The following is a 20,819-nucleotide window of genomic DNA, read 5'->3' on the forward strand; positions in this document are numbered from 1 at the left end:
TAAGAAAACTTATCATTTTAGTATCTATTTTCGCTCTTCTATTATCATTTTTTCTATCCCATTACCTTATTTTATATTTCTCTTACAAAATTCTCATCAACAGATCAAATAATGTCATGCCTACAAAATTTATAAAATTTCTAAAAGAATTATAAAAACATTGAAATTTCTCATCAACCGATCAAATAATGTCACACATAAATCTAGCTCTCAACATTTACAATTTTTAGTCAATTTGTCCATTATTCTTTTTTAAGTTAAATTTAGTTATTAACTTCTCAAAAAGGTATACCGACTAAAAAATTAATTTTTAATGTTATTGGCATGGGTGTGGTAGTCCACATATATTTGATGCTGACATAATACTATTTGTTTTATATACCATGTCGATTAATGATTTAAAAATTATAAAATATTAAAAAAATAAAAGTTAATAAAAATTAAGAAAAAATAACATGAAGTACATGTGAATTGTCATGCGAGCTGCTATGTTTAAAAAAAAAATTCATGTATCTTTCATCTTATCCAATTCACCAACTTTGGTTTTGTCAATGGTCAATGTTGTTATTAGGTACTAAAGTTTTCATTTAAGTTATTGAACTATTTAAAAGTTTTTATTTAAGCCATTAGACTATTAAGTTTTTCTTTTTAAAGTTTTGCCAACGAGCTCCAAGCGATGATTTGACGATCAGTATGGTGGATCAATACCTATCGACGAGTAGAAAAACATACCTTAAATCCAAGTCGATCTAAAGGTTACTGTCAGAGATTGGAAAAAAAATTTATTTGAATTTTAGTTTACAGATTCATGACATCCAAAGATGTTTCATGAAATAAAAATTGAATTATAGAGAGAAGGGGAAAGAGAACTTTCGATTAGTGTAGACAGTGCAAACATAGAAAACTATATAGCATCGATTTTAACAGCTAAGTAACTTAAATGAAAACTTTTGAATACTTCAATTTCCAAATTGTTATTTTTTTTAGTTAAGTGACCAAAATGAAAACTTACCCATAATTTAGTTACTAATGATGTAGTTTACCCTTTTCTAATAGAGTCAATGTATTGGGGTAAACCATGTAATGGAAGTAAACTTTATATCCTAAACTGTTGTTGCAAAATTCTTTTTAAGTATCAAGCTGAGAAAACCGGGATATTTTAGGGGGAAATTTTTGCATTAAGCCTAAATAAATTTCAAAACTGTATTCACTATCACTTATTTAACATGAATCAAACCCCCTTCATTTAGAAGGGGCATAATATTTTAATGGAATCAATCATTCTCTAACAAGAAAGACAAGAAGTTGTTTAATATACAGCCCTGCAAATTACGGGCATATATCATTTTACAATGAAATCCAATAGAAATTTGAAAGTACACATTGTTGTTTGTCTTGTAAGTATACAATTGAGTCCAAACTGCAACACCAAGCTATTTGATGTCTAATGTTGTCAAGATAATAACCAACTATTCCAGGTTCGCCTCGACTGCTGAAGCTCAAGCTGGACCATTTTCTATTCCTTTCAGAAGAAAAAAAAAAGAGTTAATTAAATCATCAATCGAGTTTGCGAGTAAGAAATAAGCGAAACTTGTAATGTTTTACATGTTTCATTAATTATCACATATGCATGACCTTCAGCCAAAGTAGGATACATACAGGCTTGCTCTATAGCTCAAACTGCTAGAGCTTGACTTAACACTAACTGAATTGAATTTGAGTTTATTTTTCAAGCAAAACATGATTAGCTTATGACTATATGTGTCTTAAATTTGTTGTAGACTCAACCTCACCAGAACTTTGAATGCAAAGGAGTTATAGATCAACACCCGCATCAAGGCCTTTGGAACCAATCATCACATTCGAGTCAAGTTGCTTGTCAAACTTCTTTTTCCTCCTTGCTTCAAATTCTTCGAATCCATCCATCTATATATGCAAATGTTTTGGTTAATTAAAGCATATAAAGCTTATGAGATCTTTCTGGAATATTTGAACCAAATTTGGCAGTTATTCAAGGAGAATGGAGAAGCTTACTTGTTGAAACTGAGACATCGAAATGGGGTTGTCATGAAGTGAGAAATTCTGGAGAGCTTTACAGTCTTTCAATATATTAGGAGGTATCTGTCAACCAAGAGATATCAGATTACAAATAGAAACAAGCTACAAAATATTGTCTTTAAACAATGTTTTATTATATGTTACTCAGACTTAGGTCCAGGTGTTGGATATGAGTATGTGCCCAACATGGGAAGAATCGGGTTTTTCCAAGGTTTTTCATGTATTTGGAGGATCATTGGATATCATATTCCCTAACCTTGTGCCAAACATTGGTATGATAGTCTATATATATATATATATGGAGGATCCTTAGATGTCTTGTTCCTAAGCCTTGTGCTCCACATTGATGCCAGATATGAATACTTAAAGAAAAATGAAGAGTCGGACTTGGGTAATTGAAAAGCAAGCATGACAGCAACACAACAATTACAGTTTGATCGGCAAACTTATGCTATCAATTTTTAGAATCATGTTTATTGGTATTTTACATCATTGTAAAATTTAAGAACTTCACATGGTTCAACAAATATTTAATTCAAGATTAGTTATTTCCAAAGGTTAATCTTTTACAAGAGTTCATATATGGTATAATAAAAAATTAGCCAGTGTTATTGCTACAGTCGACTGACAGCAAGGTACTTTCGTTTCCCTGAATCATATCACAGCAGGTCTTGCTCTCAATCCAATGTCTTCTTAAGGCACCTACAAGTCCCACAAGGCTTTGTCATCCAAAGTGTGCCTCTCCAAGTTCAAACCTAGGACCTCCCCCATATAGGAATAGAAGGCTTTTCCGTAACTGTGGTACTAGGGTGACAAAACCTTGAGGGACCCTTGGATGCCTAAGGAGGATAATATCGAATTATGGGTATGACAAAATGCAATATGGTTCAAAAAAACAAGTAAACCTTGCTGGTTGACGGGTTGTGATAGTTATTGTGCAGCATGAGGAAGTTAGAAACGATGGAAACTGTGTGCTAATTACCTGGTTGACTTTGTTATTGTTTAAGCTAAGTGACTTTAGTTGAACAAGATTACAAACAGATGCAGGAAGTTCTTCAATAAGATTATCTGCAAAGGTAAGTAAAATTGTAACGTTGTGAGTTGTAGAAACAATATTGAATGCATGAAAGTGTAGCATTTTATTTTCACTGGTCTATGTTATATGCCATAACTTTGGATGAAAAAGGCTTGCAAGGACGAAGCCAGAAAATTTAGTTGGGACCAGAAATGAATTATAAATTTTTTGGTCCAGAGTGCAATTTTACCTTTATAGTTTCATGTAATTTTATAAAATCTTAAGGGTCTAAATGGTGGTTTTACCATTTTGGGGGCCAAGGCCACTGCTAGGCCTCGTATTTGCCCTGAAGGCCTAATCAACTACTTAATATGGTCCTCTGACTCTTCATTTTTCATGAAGTACTTGTGTGCTGCACACATTCGAACATGGATTGGCGGTCCTCCAACTATATCAAAAAATTAAAGAATATGAGCATACCCATGATGGACATATAACCATATCCAACACTCACATCTGAGTCCAGAGATATGGTGGTTCAATTTCTTCTTATTTTTTCCATGTATTTAGAGCCTTCTTGGAGGGTCATCTCATATCCGCATATTAATGATCATATTAAAAAATGTGTAGGAAATGAGCATTCCAAGAAAAATGAAGAATCAAAGCAACAATAGTAAATATGCAGAACACACCATTTGCTTGCAGTTCTTCCAAAGCAGAGCAGATCCCAATTGATTCAGGAAGATACTTCAATTTGTTATTAGACACATTAAGCAGAGACAACTGCACCATCAAACAACATAAATTAGATCCAGGAACTATATGAAACATAAAGTTGTTTATCGTAGGTTTATTTAGTTCTTTAAATAATGTCTAATGCTTAGTGCTCTTCTCAGTCTTCATTAACCTCAAGTCGGATGAGCTCGAGATTAAACTTGTGCTTAAATGTTGAACTACACAAACATGCAACTATATGCAAAACCAAGGAGTATAATGAACAGTTTCATACCATGTTACTCAGATACAAGTGTGAGTATTGGTTAAGGTATGTACTTAGTACAGGTATGGTCAGATTTTTTTAAAGATTTTCTACTTTGGAGGACATTTGAGGTCATATATTCATATGCCAGATACGAGTACTTTCAACAAAATTGTAGAATTGGAGCACCATAAATAACTTACATCGCGCAAACTGCCAATAGTATTGGGCAAGGACATTAACTTATTTCCAGAAATTGATAACTTCTCGAGTTTTACCAGCTCGCCCACTGACAAAAGAAATACAGTTAGAAGCCAATAAGACTTTACATTTACCCGATGAAGTTAGCAGACAATGCCATGAAGCAAATCTACAAATAATGGAGGCAAGTAAATGCATTTATTTAGAAAAAGAGTGTTTACATTCATCTGGCAAAGAAGTAATTCGGTTCCCATCAAGTATCATAGCTTTCAGAGACTGAAGATTCCCCATAGTACTTGGTAATTGCTCAATATGATTAGAGGCTAAAATCTGGAAGGGAAAAAAGAAGAAGAAAGAGCTACTTTAATATTTTCACTCTTTGTTACTTGTATTCAGGTGTAAATGTCAAATACAAATGATGTGTATAATACATATATGGTTAGGTTTTTCTAAGTTTTTCCAATTAAAGATTTGGATAGAAACGTCAACAAAAAGGTCCAACAAAAAACAAAATTGACATGAAAGCATAATTCGCCATTTATGTGTTGAAAGAAACCTATGTTGCTCTAACTTTTATTTATCTTGATGTATTTGTTTTTGACACATTGATCCATGATTACGTTGAAAGTAATATTCGTATCCGACTCTTGCACCCGAGTCTGCATAACATGGAACGAAACTCTACATATGGCAAGCAACAATTGAGAATATCTTACCAGTCGCTGCATGTTGACCAGTTTGCTGATCTCCATAGGAATTTCAACTGCAAGCATAAAAGTTGACAGAATAGTAACCAAGCAATTTAATGCTTCATCGAACCAGGTTATGAGATTGAAAAGAAATGATACTCATCCTTTACTAAGGAAATCATATTTGACTGACTTTTGAAAAATCCTATATTGCTCAGACTCTTCATTTTTTCTAAAATGCAGTATTCATGTCTGCTACATGTGTATGAGAATATGAAATCAAAAGATCCTCCAAATACATAAAACTTAAAAATCCAATCATACCTTCATACCTATATCCAACGCTCATACTTGTGCCCGAGTAATATAGGCAAAATCTCCTAAGAAAGGAAGTTACTATTGTTTCATCTGATTCACAAGTTGAAAAAGGCATACCTAATTTATTTTGCGTTAAATCGAGAGTTCGTACACATTTATCCAGATCAAGAACTTCATCAGGAAATGTCTGTTCCAAATCAAAGCACAAATTTCATCTTATACACAAGGAACAAATGCAAAAATCCCCACTAGAACTCACTGGAACTACTATATTTCTCAACCAATAAGGTATAAAGGTGCCAACTCTGCTTGACTCCGAAATGTAATTACCGGAGATCAAAGGTCTTAGACCCAAAAAATAAACATGAACTCTGCTTCTATGTAACTGTAATAGATAAATCCTGTTCAAGATTAAAATGCACATTTCATCACAAACGCAATGAACAAATGCAAGAAGTCCCATTGGAAGACATTTGAACTATCATGTTTCTCAATGAATAATACATGCAATTTGGGGTCTGATCCAGCTTGCCTTCATAATATGCGGGATCCAATGTGACTGTTGGATATTGAAGGTCTTAGACCAACTGAATTTTGGAATATTCAAACCCAATGTGGCTACTAGATACCAGGGTCTTAGACTAAATAAAAATTAACATGAACCTCCATGTATTTAATTGTAATAGATGAACCTTGTTCAAAATTTAAGTGTAAACAAACGCAAGAATCCCTATTTGGAAGCCTTTTAAACTACCGTGTTTCTCAACCAATACGACATAAAATATTGCAATAACAAATTAACTTGAACCCTGCATCTCTTTAATTGTAATTGGTACCAACACAAAGGCACAAATATTAGATTAATGCTCTTTTTTATTAGCACTTGATATTTGCTTTCAGAATGCTTCTATAAAGCAAAAAGAAGTGCTAAAAACCAAAACCAAAATTGAATAAATATAAACAAATGACTTTTTTTTAATTTTAATTCTTCATAACTTGGATATTGATATTCAATTCTATAAGAGTATCCTTATCATATAAACAATAATAATTATGCAAAACTTCTATATACTTATAAAAGGAAGAAAAAACATAAGAAGTTGCATAGAAATAGAGCAACATATTAAGCAAAATGCAGAAGATATCATCAACAAATAAACAATAGGCATTCATGGAAAACTAAAATAAATCTTAAAAGATCATAAGAAATTCCATAGAAATGCATAATTGGGCTCATAAGCAACATAAGGACTATTAAAATTCATATAAACAAACAAATTGAACAAAACCCGGAAACCATCGTCATCATCATCTAAAATGTCTATTCACATCCTCAAATACTCAAATTATATATAGAAAAGAAAAAAGTGAAAATAAAAACTCATAGATAAATAAAAAGGGTTTGCTTACATTTAATTTAGCTTCACGTAAGGCAACAATGCCAGTCGATCGCCATCGAGCAATTCGGTTAGCTTTGGAATCAGCAGCTTTACTTTCAGAAGATCCCATCTTTCTTCCTTTCTTTACCCTCCCTTTTCCCCTTTTCCCTCAGAAAATTCGACGAAGAAAAAGAACTACGAACAGGAAAAAGGGGAAAAATAAATAGAGATTAAAGAGATGGATCGACTTGGAATTCAGAAATGGATAAGTCAACAAGGTCTCAAGTTTGGGTTAATTTTCAAAGAAGTTTGTTTCTCAGAAGAAAAAACAACGTTAACTTCATTGAATTGCATGGGATTTTTGGCGTTTGTGTTTTATAAAGGTGGTGGCATGTTTTATGTTGATTCGATTTTATTGTGTGTGTTTTTCGGATACTAATTTTGGTTAATTCCATCCTGTTTAATTTTGCTCTTAAGCTAGATTTATCCTACTATCATCTTCCTCTAATCAATAATTCAATATACTAATTATAAATTATTTTATTTATTGAACAATAATGAAATTTGAGTTAAATTATAGCAACATTTTCTTTCATGATCAAATTAAATTAATTTTATTGTAGTTTGACCAATTTCAATTTTTATCCTTATAATGAACCAATTATGAAATTTTAGTAATTATTTAAGAAAATAAAATATCTAAATTTTAGGAAAAATTTAATGCATGTATGAATGGGTTAAATTTATTAAATTAATTTTGCCAAAACTGTCCATTTTCAAGTTTAGAAGATCAGTCGATTTCGATGCATTTTTGAGTTGAGATATCTATATATTGATGAAAGATTTGTCTCTTAATTTTGGTATGCTCTTTGAATTACCCCGTTCAACTTTAAAAACTTAAAATATGAACGTTTTAGTGAATATTGTGTAAGTAAAAATTTTTGAACTTGTTTATTATGAGAATTATTAGTTTTAGACTCTGCTCAACTTTTAAATCATACTTGAGGATAATTTTAAGGTTCAATGTATTTATTAAGTCTTATATTTTTGATTATTTATTTCAAAATTTTTGATATTTTAAATTAATAAAATTTTGAATAAGTCTAAAGAAAATTATGTTAATATAATTGACTAAATTTTAGGAGGTTTAATATTCAAGTAGGATTTAGAAGTACTTATAAATAGCTAAACATGGCCAATCTTGCAATTTATTTCTCTTGATAAGTTTCATTCTCAATTACTTTTATGCTGTGTTTGACAAAAAAAATTATTCAATAAACATGTTTTAAAGTAGTTAGATATACTCGGACAACCTAGACGTCATTCGAGCTATTCAAGAAAGTAATGTTATCACTTCGAATTCTGCTCTAATCAGGCGAATTCACAATCTACTATCCCAGGAGGATTCGTGGATTTTGCACTATACTCCCAGAGAACAAAACGAAGTTGCGGATTGTTTGGCAAAAGAGGCATTGCCTTCTAGTTTTGATTTACAATTTTTTGATACTCCCTCCCTTAGGATGAGGAATATTTTAGATTTAGATCAGTCTAAAAGGTTTTTTTTCAAGTGTGGTGGATGTAAACAATTAGCTTTTTTATTCACCAAAAAAAAAAGTAGTTAGATATAAATAAAAGGATTAAATTGTACAATTAAAATTAGTTTATTATTAATTCATATATTAAAATATAATAAAAATATAAAATTATAAATTAATTAAATAATTGTTATGTCTAAATTATATAAATTTAACTTCAATCACCTTAAAATTTTTTCTTTTTCTTCAAATTATTTATTTCTCATCTTTTGTTTTACTCAAAGAATGTGTAATTTTCCGAATTAGCTATAATTCACTTTTTTTTCTTTCCACTAATATGTTAAAATGATCTATTGGTGCTTAATACTGAGACTAATACATTTGCTGTTTTAGTAGAACTTAACCTTTCTTATCTACGACCAATTTTATTATTATTTTCCCTAAATTATATGTTCCTTAAATTATATGTTCCATTAAAAAATAATCCAAATAAAATTATACATCCCTGCCGCCAAACAAGCAAGCCTCGGATTTCCTTTTCTGGGTCTCAAATATATATCCTTTAAATATGTACGTCTGTCTCTTCCGCCCGTCTCTGACCTAAGCCCTCTCTTGCCAACGTAAATTAAATCAGGTAATTGTTGAAACCCTAAACTTAAAATGAAGATTGATTTCTACTTGAATAATGAGATTTTGAGCTACCTGTTCTCCGCCCTTGCATCGCTCTGATATATTTGATTTTCTGTTTTTGATTCTACTGCTTGTGACTCCGTCTCATCGAATTCTTTTTATAAGGTATTGCCGCTATTTTCCGTCACACGACTATTTGCGGCCGCGAGCCGCTGCTATTGGTTTGAAATTTGTTCAAACCGCATTTGAGGTCTTTAGAGATAGCAGCCGCAACACCACTATTTGGAACCCTAAGTTACAATCTCAAGTAGCCGCGTGATTTTGCAAGCTAGATCACCAACGTTCATGTCAGGCAATTCAAATTTCGGAGGAGGGGGAGGTAACCCTTTGAAGACTTGGGTCTCTGATAGGTTGATATCATTGCTGGGATTTTCCCAGCCTACACTTGTTGAATATACCATTGGGCTAGGTATGCCAATTTCGTCTTCTCTATATATGTATATTTGGGCATTTATAATTGATCACAAATACTCTAATATGCTAATTTTAATAATTTGTTCATGTTGTTGCAGCTAAGCAAGCAGCATCACCTGCTGATGTACTTGGCAAGCTTGAAGAATATGGCTTGCCATCGTCTAATGAAGTTCAATTATTTGCCGAAGAAATCTTTGGTAAAGTTCCTCACAAAGCCTCCCGTGAAAATGTGAGTTAATATGTTAGCAGAGTTTTTTGTTTTTAATTTTTCTGCAGTTATAATTTTTCTTGTAATTTATTTTCCCCTGGTCTGCTGTAGTTTTATCAGAAACAAGAAAGGGAAGCTGCTGTTTTCGCTAGGAAGCAAAAGACCTATGCACTTTTAGATGCTGATGACGAAGAAGAAGAAGCCGGTACCAATACCAGTCTTCATCGCCTGTCTTCCAATGAGCCTGCTTCCGAGACCAGAAAAGGTGATAAACATAAGAAAAGATTCAGAAAGAAGAATGAAAGTGAACAAGATGAAGATGACGAGGAGGTCATACATGTGGATGAAAAGAAAAGAGTTAAAAGACAAGCTGAGGATGATGGTTCAGAGTCAGAGGAGGAAAGATTGCGTGACCAAAGAGAGAGGGAGGATTTGGAGAGACATATAAGGGAACGTGATGCTGCAGCAACTAGGAAGTTAATGGAGCCAAAGCTTTCACGAAAGGAGGAAGAGGAGGCTATACGAAGATCTAAAGCTTTGGAGCAAGATGACATCAATAGTTTAAGGAAAGTTTCAAGACAAGAGTATTTGAAAAAGAGGGAGCAAAAAAAGCTTGAGGAGCTTAGGGACGATATAGAAGACGAGCAATACCTTTTTGATGGTGTAAAGCTTACTGAAGCAGAATATCGTGAGTTACAGTATAAGAAAGAAATATATGAGCTTGTGAAGAAGCGGACGGAAGAGGATGATGATATTGGTGAGTATAAAATGCCAGAAGCTTATGATCAAGAAGGGATTGTTGACCAGGAGAAGAGATTTTCGGTGGCTCTTCAGCGTTATAGAGACCCTACTGCTGGGGATAAAATGAATCCATTTGCAGAACAAGAGGCCTGGGAAGACCATCAAATTGGCAAGGCCACATTGAAATTTGGGTCAAAAAATAAAAAGCAAACTACTGATGATTATCAGTTTGTGTTTGAGGATCAGATTGAGTTTATTAAGGCATCAGTTATGGATGGTGACAAGTTTGATAATGAGATGTCAACTGACTCACCTGAAACAACCAAGGCAAAATCTGAACTGGAGAAACTACAGGAGGACCGGAAAACTTTGCCAATTTATCCATATCGAGATGATCTACTTAAAGCTGTTGAAGAATATCAGGTTCTTGTTATTGTAGGAGAAACTGGTTCAGGAAAGACCACACAGATACCACAATATCTTCATGAAGCTGGTTATACCAAAAGTGGGAAGGTTGGTTGTACACAGCCTCGACGAGTTGCTGCTATGAGTGTTGCTGCTCGAGTTTCTCAAGAAATGGGTGTCAAACTTGGCCATGAGGTTGGTTATTCTATTCGTTTTGAAGACTGCACTTCAGAAAAGACTGTATTAAAATATATGACAGATGGTATGCTGTTGCGGGAGTTGCTTGGTGAACCTGATCTTGCAAGCTACAGTGTGATAATGGTGGATGAGGCTCATGAAAGAACTGTATCAACTGATATTCTTTTTGGATTGGTGAAGGATATAGCACGATTTAGAAAAGATATCAAATTACTTATTTCAAGTGCAACACTTGATGCGGAGAAGTTCAGTGATTTTTTTGATTCTGCTCCAATTTTCAAAATTCCTGGTAGACGTTATCCTGTTGAGATACACTACACAAAAGCACCAGAAGCTGATTACCTGGATGCTGCAATTGTTACCGTACTTCAAATTCATGTGACACAGTCACCTGGAGATATTTTGGTTTTTCTCACTGGTCAAGAAGAAATTGAGACAGCAGAAGAAATTTTGAAGCATAGGGTAAGAGGCTTTGGGACAAAAATTGCGGAACTTATTATCTGCCCAATATATGCCAACCTTCCAACTGAGCTTCAAGCCAAAATATTTGAACCTACTCCTATTGGTGCACGGAAGGTAGTCCTGGCAACAAATATTGCAGAAACATCATTAACAATTGATGGTATTAAGTATGTAATTGATCCAGGTTTCTGCAAGATGAAATCTTATAATCCGAGGACTGGGATGGAGTCTTTGCTGGTAACTCCTATATCTAAAGCTTCAGCTAATCAACGCGCTGGTCGATCTGGGCGAACGGGTCCGGGAAAGTGTTTTCGGTTGTACACTGCCTACAATTATTATACTGAATTGGATGACAATACTCCTCCTGAGATACAACGAACCAACCTTGCCAGTGTTGTTCTTTCTTTGAAGAGTCTTGGAATTCATGATTTGCTAAATTTTGATTTTATGGATCCACCGCCAGCTGAGGCTCTACTGAAAGCTTTGGAACTTTTGTTTGCATTGAGCGCATTAAATAAACTTGGAGAGTTGACTAAAGTTGGTAGACGAATGGCGGAGTTCCCTCTTGATCCAATGCTATCCAAAATGATAGTTGCTTCCGACAAGTACAAGTGTTCAGATGAGGTTATTTCTATTGCTGCTATGCTTTCAGTGGGGAATTCAATCTTTTACCGTCCAAAGGACAAACAAGTTCATGCTGATAATGCAAGGATGAATTTTCATACTGGCAATGTTGGTGATCATATCGCTTTAATGAAGGTTAGTTTTTTGAAGAATAAATATTGTTTTTAAGGATTGCCGCCCTTTATGTTCCAGCTTTTGCATTTTAATGATTCGATATGTTAACTTATTTTCTAGGTTTACAATTCCTGGAGGGAAACAAATTTCTCAACACAGTGGTGTTACGAAAATTATATTCAGGTATAGTTCTTATTACCTTGATCTTCTTGTTGTATGGATCATTTTAAGTGCTTGTTCTCTTGATTGAAAAGTGTTTAACCTTTTTGTTAAAAAAAAAAAAACTTGCAAGAGTTCTTTTATGTACTGATTTTGAAATGAACCTCCGAATTTATTAATGTATCTGTTTGCTTCATGATGAATGAATATGATTTTTCCTGTCTTTCCTAGTGTTCATTTGTTTCCTATTTGTTGATAACTTATTATTTATGTTGCTTCTGTTATTTGTGATTTCAACTTTTATAGGTCAGGAGCATGAAGCGTGCGAGAGACATTAGAGATCAATTAGAGGGTCTTCTGGAGAGAGTTGAAATTGAACTAACATCCTGTCCTAATGATTTAGAGGCTATAAAGAAGGCCATTACATCTGGTAAGTTCCCAAGCATTTATTATTGCTAGCAGCTTCTTTGAGCTGGAAGTGCTCCAGCTGTTGACTGTAAACTTCAAAATATTTTTTCAGGATTTTTCCCTCATTCGGCAAGGTTACAGAAAAATGGTTCTTACCGTACTGTTAAGCATCCACAGACTGTTTATATACATCCAAGCTCAGGGTTGGCACAGGTAAGGTTTCCAATTATTTATTTTTGTAATTAAATTTAAAGGGATTATTTGCCAAATGAACTGCATGATTGACGTAATTGCTTCTACAAATGCTTTTGTGATTTACAAGAATCGCCTCCTTACTCTGTTGTCTAGAGTTGATTGAATATTGCTGTGAATGGTTCTAGGGTTCATTTTATTTACCAGGTAGGGCTGATGTTAGGACGACATGTTATTGCTTGAAGTTTTAAAGTGACAAAGCAAGCAAAATAAACAAAAGTGTTATATTAGGCTCAATTTGGTGAAGTGTTTGCAATTTGGTTTTTGGTTTTAGGAAAGCAAAAAAAGCACAAGATAGAAACTGAATAAAACTCCGAAGCCAAATAGCAAAAGTGTCAACTAAACAGAGCCTTAAAGAATTCTTTATCTTTCCAATATACAAGTTAGGTTACTGCAATGTGGGTGGAAAACTTCTTTAGGTTTATCATCCAGTCTATCACTCTTATCTGAAGAAAAGATAAATTTAGTCACTGAAGCGGGTTTGTCTCTTCTACCATACGTTTCTTTGTTTCATTTGCATGCAGTTGACAAGTGTGCAATCGCATAAGCCAAGCCTGTCCTGGATGTTAAATCTGTTAACAAACATGCGTGCAAGTTTGTTTTTAAACGTTTGCATGTTTTCTGCTGTTTTGTTTCTTTCCATTCATTCCCTGTGGGGTATGTGGGGGGATCAAGTTTGGTGTTGCCTCCAATATAAAATCAAGTATTCTGATGTTCCCGACCATTTACAATTTTTTTTTTTTGCTGTCCTCAGGCGCTCCCAAGATGGGTGGTATACCATGAATTGGTTCTTACCACCAAAGAATACATGAGACAAGTAAGTATTCTTTTCCCCTTGGAGTATAAAATAACTAGTGTCTAGTTGTTGCTTGGTATGCGTTCATGACTAATGCCAATACCGTGGGTGTTCAATTGCAGGTAACTGAGCTGAAACCGGAATGGTTGGTGGAAATAGCCCCACATTACTACCAGATGAAGGACGTCGAAGATGGTATGCTCTCTCATTCTCTCTCCAAATCTTCAACCCTACATCCTCCAATTTTCCTGCACTGCCCCCTCTCCTTGGCTCTTCCAAGCGTACACATGGTTATATCATTTCATGCACTCAAGTGCCTTCTGATGTTTCTTTTGTCATGGATAATGTTATTGAGGCCTCTAAATGATCATAATTAGACTATGATTAATCTCTTAGTGTACGTAAATTTCATGGTAATTAAATCTAGTGATAACTGGACTCCTTGATTTCACACATATGACACCTAAGGTTGATTGCATTACTCAACCATAGTATACTGGGGAATTCTTACAATTGATTAAAAGCTATATATAATTAAATAACTTGCATGAAATAAAAAGTAACAACATATAAGTAATATAGTCGCCCAATTTGTTTTTTTGCATTCCATATCGGCACCCCGGTTTCATCTTTATGTCAAGAACCATCTGTTTGTTTTCTAGTAATATATTTTGCTCCTTGAATAATATTTGGAGATAGGATTGATTGCTACAGTCGTACCATAAATGCTGATATATTTACTCTGCATTCACATATCAAGTTAAAAAATGACAAGAGTGGGAAATTCTTCACTGGATATGGAGGATAGACTGTTACATGATAACCATCTATATACTGACTGCTTGATTCGTAGCAACCTAAAGTTTCCATATTTAGTTTTTGAAATGCATGAATAGCTGAAGCATTATTTTATATGCAGCTGGATCAAAGAAAATGCCGAAGGGACAGGGGCGAGCGGCAGAGCAACCACCGGTTTCTGGTAAGGTTTAGACTGTCGTGATTGCATTTGGCATAGAAAAAAAACATTGGAAAGTGGCTTGTTTTGGGACACAAGTGCTTCAGCAACCATTGTAAATACAATTTTGTAGGTATTAATCTGACCACTGTAAGTGTAAAGCACTTGGCATATAATTCTGGTGTAGCATAATTGATATCGTGTTGCATCATTATTAGGCTTGTCCTGGTTAAAAACTGATTAATCTGATGTAGATCAAAATAATCTATTTTCATCAAAATTTGTTGTCTGTTTACTAGTTTGTTGTAGAAATTACAATTTCTTATTATTTTAAAGAATTTCCTTCATTCACGTGAAAGTGTTTGTTATTTCTTTCCGTGCTTCTCGGGTGAAGAAGAAAAAGCTGAGGAAACTTGCTTTCTAAATTAGGAAAGGTTTTTTCTTTTAATTATTTGTTGATGGAAATGAAAGCCGATTCGTTGGTCATTATATTGATTGCGGCCAATGTTTTGATCTGAGAAAATGCCTTAAAGTCAGCATTAAAGTAGTTAAAAGAGCATGAACTAATTGGCAATGGGATTGAATCACAATTAGTTTCATGGCTGGTCAGGTTGGATCGAGTCACGGCCTTGAAATCTGCTTTTGTATTTTTATGTTTGAAGTTTAGATTTGACTGGCATAATGTCCATGTATACATTTTCTGCGAATTTGGTTTTGTATATTTAAATAAAAATACTGACATCACATTATTTATGGTATAAGTAACTTTAACAAAAATTCAAAAATAATAAAAATTTAAAAATATTATAACAATTCATAAAAAATAAAAATATTATATTAATTGCAATGTGAGTTATCATATTTAAAGATTTAATGTATCCAGTATTTTCTTTAAAACAATTAACTCTTGTAGAAAAACTGAAAGACTAATTTATTTAAAAAATTATTTTAATAAATACTGTAAACATTAATTCTTGTAAAAAAGTTGAAAAATAAATTTAACTAGAAAGAAATTATTATATTGATAAAAACAGTGAACATTAAAAGTCAAATTTTATCACCGTGCCAGGAATAAAACATTTAAACGCATATATCAAAAGTGTTGGTCTTAGACTTGAACGGAATATGTATATAAGATATAATATAATATTTATATCTTATTCTGACATTGTATGACTATTTAATTGTTCGCAATTTTCAGCAAATTGTAAACCTGTATCAAAGTTCAAAAGATACCAAACATTTCGCACATCCCATAAGGACAAACAACAAAAATCCAATAATATCTTTGGATCATCCCCCAATGTCCTTAATTTCTCCCCCTTTACTTTTGCATGGATCTACGGCAGGTTTTCATATTTTATGTACAGATATAAATATATATAAATATCCCGTGTATATTATTTTTCTATATCTAGAACCATTGTTATGACAGTCCAAAATCCATGGCAGAACATGCTAAAACGTAGAAAACAAAGCAAAACTTCTTGTTCATCATGACACTCAACTTGCTTTGTTTGCAAGGTGATTTCAACGCATTCAAAACCCGAAACCCACCAGGGAAGGCTATTTCAGACACATTCACTTCCTAATGGGAGGAACATCCAAGGACAGCATCCGGCCTCCTCCATCTGGCAAAATCCCAAATGAGACGCCGCTACCATTCACATCTCCCACTTACAGCCACCTCCGAACTCTGAACCCTGCCACAAGGCTAAGCCCTCGGAACAATGGCAGCTCCCTGTACGACTCATATGAACTCCGAGCTGTGACATACCAGCTGAACAAGGCAATGCGACAACCAAGTGGCTCGTCACCGGCTTACTTGTGCTACCTAAAATCGCCCTTCTATTCTCAATGTGTAAACAGAGAAAATTCGAGGAAAGTTTTATGTTCACACTTAACATGCGCAACCATTAATATAAATGCAAGAAACAGGAGAACAAAGGAAGTTACCCGAGGATTTGCTGCCAAACTTTGGAACAAGGTCAAGCAAAGGTTGCTTAGGAGTAATAATATGCAGAGCAAATAGTTGAGAGGTGCATAATCAAGTACTGCAGTTAAATATCTTATAGTGAAATCCGGTGTTTTAACTCAGTTGATTCATGTTTTACATGATGACATTCAGCAGATCTCGAGTTTGAATCCCTGTATCTGTAATCTCTTATCTTAGACTATGATCACTTTTGTGAGTGTGTGTATGCATATAACTCATATTGTGCAAACAATATAGTTGAAAGATGTGTGATCGACTGCAATTAAATCTCTTACTGTAAAGCCCAAGATTTCCATCTATTCTCCCATCTTAAAATAGGACAATCTCATATCATGAATAGGGCAGCAGATCTCGGATTTGAATCCCGATATCTATAATCTATTCTCTGATCTCCTATCTTAGACAGACTAGGATCTCTTTCATACTAAAAAGATGCATTCATCTTGTGCAACCAGTAGATAGTTGAAATATGTATTGTTGAAATATGTATATATATTTTAAATTTATTTAGGTAGATAAATCTTATTTCGGTAGATAAGTTTTATTCATACTCTAGGAATTTTTTTATTTTATCTTTTAGTAGTTTATTAGAATAAGGAAACTATTTTCTTTTATATTTTAGTAGTTTATTAGAATAAGGGAACTATTTTCCCAATTAGGATTAAGACTCTTTCCTCTATTTAAGTTCAATTCTTCAGTAAATAATATAGAACAGTTTTATTAGAAGCTCTCTTGAAAATTTTCATGGTATTGGAGCTAGGTTAAAATCTCTAGTAACATCATGGTTAAAATAGCCTTCACTAGAGATAAGAAAAAACCTTGGTGCAATCACTGCAAAAAATATTTGCGCACTCGAGAAACGTGTTGAAAGCTCCATGGAAAACCGATAAATGGAAGAAAAAAGAGTGGCAATGGTCGTGGTTCACAATCAGGGGATAGCAGAGCTTTTCAAACAACTAATGAAAATTATAAGGGCCAAAATTCTCTGGAAGGGTCTCCATACACTAAGTAACAATTAGAGTATCTACACAAGTTTTTTCAATCACCGCAATTTCGGATGAATTCTTCAATTCCTAACTCATCCAGTAATCCTTCTTCCTCTTTTGCCCAATCAGTCTTGATTTTTCTTTTTTCGATGTCAAGCCTTGTAAAACAAACACATGGATCGTTGATTCTGGAGCTAGAGATCACATGACTAGTAGTCATTTTCTTTTTTCAAATTACACACCTTGCGCAGGAAACAAAAAGATCAAAGTAGCAGATGGGTCCTTCTCGGCAATAGCCGGGAAAGGCACTGTTAAAATTTCATCTTCCTTGGTTTTACATGATGTTTTACATGTGCCAAATCTAGCTTGTAATCTCATATCGGTCAGTAAATTATCCCAGTCCTCAAATTGTCATGTTATATTTGACTCCTTTATGTGTAAGTTTTAGGACATGGTTTCGGGGAGGATGATTGGAATGCTAAAAAATTTGGTGGAATTTACTTTCTTGAAGATGATCATCTAAGTCAACCAACAACTACTTTATGTTTAAATTCTGTTTCTGATAAGGTTATAATTTGGCATTACAGGCCTGGACATCCTAATTTTTACTATTTAAGATATTTGTTACCTAATCTATTTAAAAATAAAAGTCCTTCTTCATAACATTGTGAATTTTGTGAATTAGCTAAACATCATTGGTCATTCTTTCCACCTCAAAGATATAAAGCCTCCAAACCTTTTTTGTTAATTCATAGTGATGTTTGGGGACCTTCAAGAGTCTCAACCTTTTCAGGAAAACGTTAGTTTGTCACTTTTATTGATGATCATACTCACTTTGTTGGGTGTTTTTATTAAAAGATAAGTCTAAAGTTAAAAATGTGTTTCAGTCCTTTTATGCTATGGTGAAAACACAATTTGATGTGAAAATAGAAGTATTTCGGACTGCCAATGGTGGGGAATTTTTTAGCGACCAATTAGGTGTTTTCTTAACCAAACATAGAATAGTCCACCAAAATTCTTGTACAAATACACCACAACAAAATGGGATTGCAGAAAGAAAAAATTGACATATTTTGGAAGTAACTAGAGCCTTGATGTTCACTAGTCAGGTACCACGTTATCTTTGGGGCGAAGCCTTGTTAACAGCTACATATCTTATTAATAGAATGCCCAGTAAAACTCTAAACTATAAAACTCTTTTTCGTCTCTTTAAAGATAATTTTCCTAACTCTAAATTGATTACAGATTTATCCGTCCGAGTTTTTAGGTGTAGTGTTTTTGTTCATCTTCACAACCAGGGTAAACTAGATCCTAGAGCAAAAAAAATGTGTCTTTGTTAGTTATGCTTCTAATAAAAAGGGTTACAAATGTTATGATCCAATTGATAGGAAGATTATTGTTACCATGGATGTCACATTTGTTGAAACACAATCTTATTTTGATTCTAATCTTCAGGGAGGGAATTATACTAAGAAAAATTCTATAATTGATAAAGAAAAGATTAGGAATATACAACATAGGGATTCTAATAATGGAGAAGGTGAATTTATAATTAACACAGAAATTAATGATGTTAATGTTAATGAAAAGGAGAATGAAGGTGTTGAGTCTAATCATGAGAATAAAAAACAAACAAATGAGTTAATTGTTTACTCAAGAAGAAATCGAAATCAAGAAAGTGAAATCCACCAGATTCATCACCAAGAATCCGACCCGCAAGATCCTGTCAAAAGTCCAGGTAAAACTCATAATCCAATCAATGAATTTTCTGATTTAGATATTCCAATTGCCAACCAAAAGAAAAGGTGTTAGAAATATTGTCAAATATCACAAGTCTAACTTTGTATCCTATAAAGCCTTGTCTTCGACATTCTCAACCTTTATTTCGTGTCTCGATACTGTACAAATACCCAAAAATGTGATAGATGCTTTACAGGTTCCTGAGTGGAAGAAGGCTATTTTAGAGGAGATGCGCGCTCTTGAAAAAATAGGTACATGGGAAACAATGAAATTACCTGTAGGGAAAAAAACAGTGGGCTGTAAATGGGTGTTCACAACCAAATTCAAACCAGATGGATCTTTAGATAGATACAAAGCCCGATTGGTGGCTAAAGGGTACACTCAAACATACGGGACAGATTATCTTGAAACGTTTGCTCCAGTGGCCAAATTAAATTTCGTTAAAGTTCTTTTATCAATTGCTGTTAATCTTGATTGGTCTTTACAGCAGTTAGATGTGAAGAATGCTTTCCTAAATGGAAAACTTGAAGAAGTTTACATGGATCCTCCTCCAGGTTTTGAAGAAAAATTTGGAACTCGAGTATGTAAACTCAAGAAATCTTTGTATGGTCTGAAGCAGTCTCCTCGAGCTTGGTTTGAACGATTCACTCAAGTTGTTAAAAAATAAGATTACTCACAAGGGCAAGCTGATCACACAATGTTCTATCGACATTCACAAAAAGGTAGAATAGCAGTTATTATAATTTATGTCGATGATATCATTCTTACAGGAGATGATGTGGATGAAATAAGGCGTCTCAAGGAGCATTGGAGTTTGAAATTAAAGACTTGGGTCCTTTGAGATACTTTCTTGGAATGAAAGTTGCTCGATCAAAGAAGGGTCTTGTGGTCTTTCAGAAAAAATATGTGATTGATCTTTTAAAAGAGGCTGGGATGAGTGGTTGCCGCCCAGCTGACACACCAATTGATCCAAATGTAAAATTCGGAAATAAAGGTCGATTAGTTGATAAAGGGCAGTACCAAAGATTAGTTGGTAAGTTAATTTACTTATCACATACAAGGCCAGACATAGCTTTTGCAGTGAGCTTAGTGAGTCAATTTATGCACTCCCCAATGGAGGAACATGAAGAAGTAGTGTTTCGAATTTTAAGATACTTGAAGAGTTCACCGGGAAAGGGCTTATTCTTCAAGAAATCCGAACAAAGAGGAATTGAAGCTTATACAGATACAGATTAGGCAGGCTCAATAACAGATAGAAGATCTACATTAGGATACTATACATTTGTTTGGGAAAACCTTGTGACTTGGTAAAGCAAAAAACAAAGTGTTGTAGCAAGAAGTAGTGCAGAGGCTGAGTTTAGATCAATGGCTCAAGGAATTTTTGAAATGATGCGGTTAAAAAGAATTATGGAAGAGCTGAGGAAACCAATAACTTCACCAATGAAGTTGTACTGTGATAACAAAGCTACCATTAGTATTGCTCACAACTCAGTCCAA

The 20,819-nt window shown here is 33.9% G+C and overlaps 2 protein-coding genes across 2 annotated transcripts; one reads left to right on the plus strand and one right to left on the minus strand.

The window, feature by feature from the left end:
• Positions 1 to 1,225: 1,225 nt before the first annotated feature.
• Positions 1,226 to 7,090, minus strand: LOC108479078 (plant intracellular Ras-group-related LRR protein 7). The gene is made up of 10 exons (XM_017781499.2): positions 6,671 to 7,090; positions 5,378 to 5,447; positions 4,970 to 5,016; positions 4,475 to 4,583; positions 4,256 to 4,341; positions 3,766 to 3,856; positions 3,041 to 3,126; positions 2,035 to 2,121; positions 1,794 to 1,926; positions 1,226 to 1,522 (listed from the first exon to the last, which is right to left on the minus strand). The coding sequence occupies exons 1-9, from the start codon at positions 6,767 to 6,769 to the stop codon at positions 1,816 to 1,818; spliced, it is 786 nt and encodes a 261-aa protein (XP_017636988.1). The 5' UTR covers positions 6,770 to 7,090; the 3' UTR covers positions 1,226 to 1,522; positions 1,794 to 1,815.
• A 1,452-nt stretch (positions 7,091 to 8,542) lies between these two features.
• On the plus strand, positions 8,543 to 14,958 carry LOC108479491 (pre-mRNA-splicing factor ATP-dependent RNA helicase DEAH1). The gene is made up of 10 exons (XM_017782131.2): positions 8,543 to 8,808; positions 8,970 to 9,273; positions 9,377 to 9,507; positions 9,598 to 12,051; positions 12,151 to 12,213; positions 12,496 to 12,619; positions 12,710 to 12,810; positions 13,604 to 13,666; positions 13,768 to 13,840; positions 14,565 to 14,958. The coding sequence occupies exons 2-10, from the start codon at positions 9,150 to 9,152 to the stop codon at positions 14,633 to 14,635; spliced, it is 3,204 nt and encodes a 1,067-aa protein (XP_017637620.1). The 5' UTR covers positions 8,543 to 8,808; positions 8,970 to 9,149; the 3' UTR covers positions 14,636 to 14,958.
• Positions 14,959 to 20,819: the final 5,861 nt, after the last annotated feature.

This window comes from Gossypium arboreum, chromosome 12, assembly GCF_025698485.1.
Source record: "Gossypium arboreum isolate Shixiya-1 chromosome 12, ASM2569848v2, whole genome shotgun sequence".
NCBI classification, from domain to species: domain Eukaryota; kingdom Viridiplantae; phylum Streptophyta; class Magnoliopsida; order Malvales; family Malvaceae; genus Gossypium; species Gossypium arboreum.

What these genes read in the sequence shown, in the direction of transcription:
- LOC108479491 (XM_017782131.2), top strand. Translation starts at nt 9,150, where the DNA reads ATGTCAGGCAATTCAAATTTCGGAGGAGGGGGAGGTAACCCTTTGAAG. An exon ending in ATCATATCGCTTTAATGAAG is followed by an intron (nt 12,052 to 12,150) that starts GTTAGTTTTTTG and finishes CTTATTTTCTAG; the next exon opens with GTTTACAATTCCTGGAGGGA. An exon ending in GTTACGAAAATTATATTCAG is followed by an intron (nt 12,214 to 12,495) that starts GTATAGTTCTTA and finishes CAACTTTTATAG; the next exon opens with GTCAGGAGCATGAAGCGTGC.
- LOC108479078 (XM_017781499.2), bottom strand. Translation starts at nt 6,769, where the DNA reads ATGGGATCTTCTGAAAGTAAAGCTGCTGATTCCAAAGCTAACCGAATT. An exon ending in TGGTCAACATGCAGCGACTG is followed by an intron (nt 4,584 to 4,969) that starts GTAAGATATTCT and finishes TTTCCCTTCCAG; the next exon opens with ATTTTAGCCTCTAATCATAT. An exon ending in CTATTGGCAGTTTGCGCGAT is followed by an intron (nt 3,857 to 4,255) that starts GTAAGTTATTTA and finishes TTGATGGTGCAG; the next exon opens with TTGTCTCTGCTTAATGTGTC.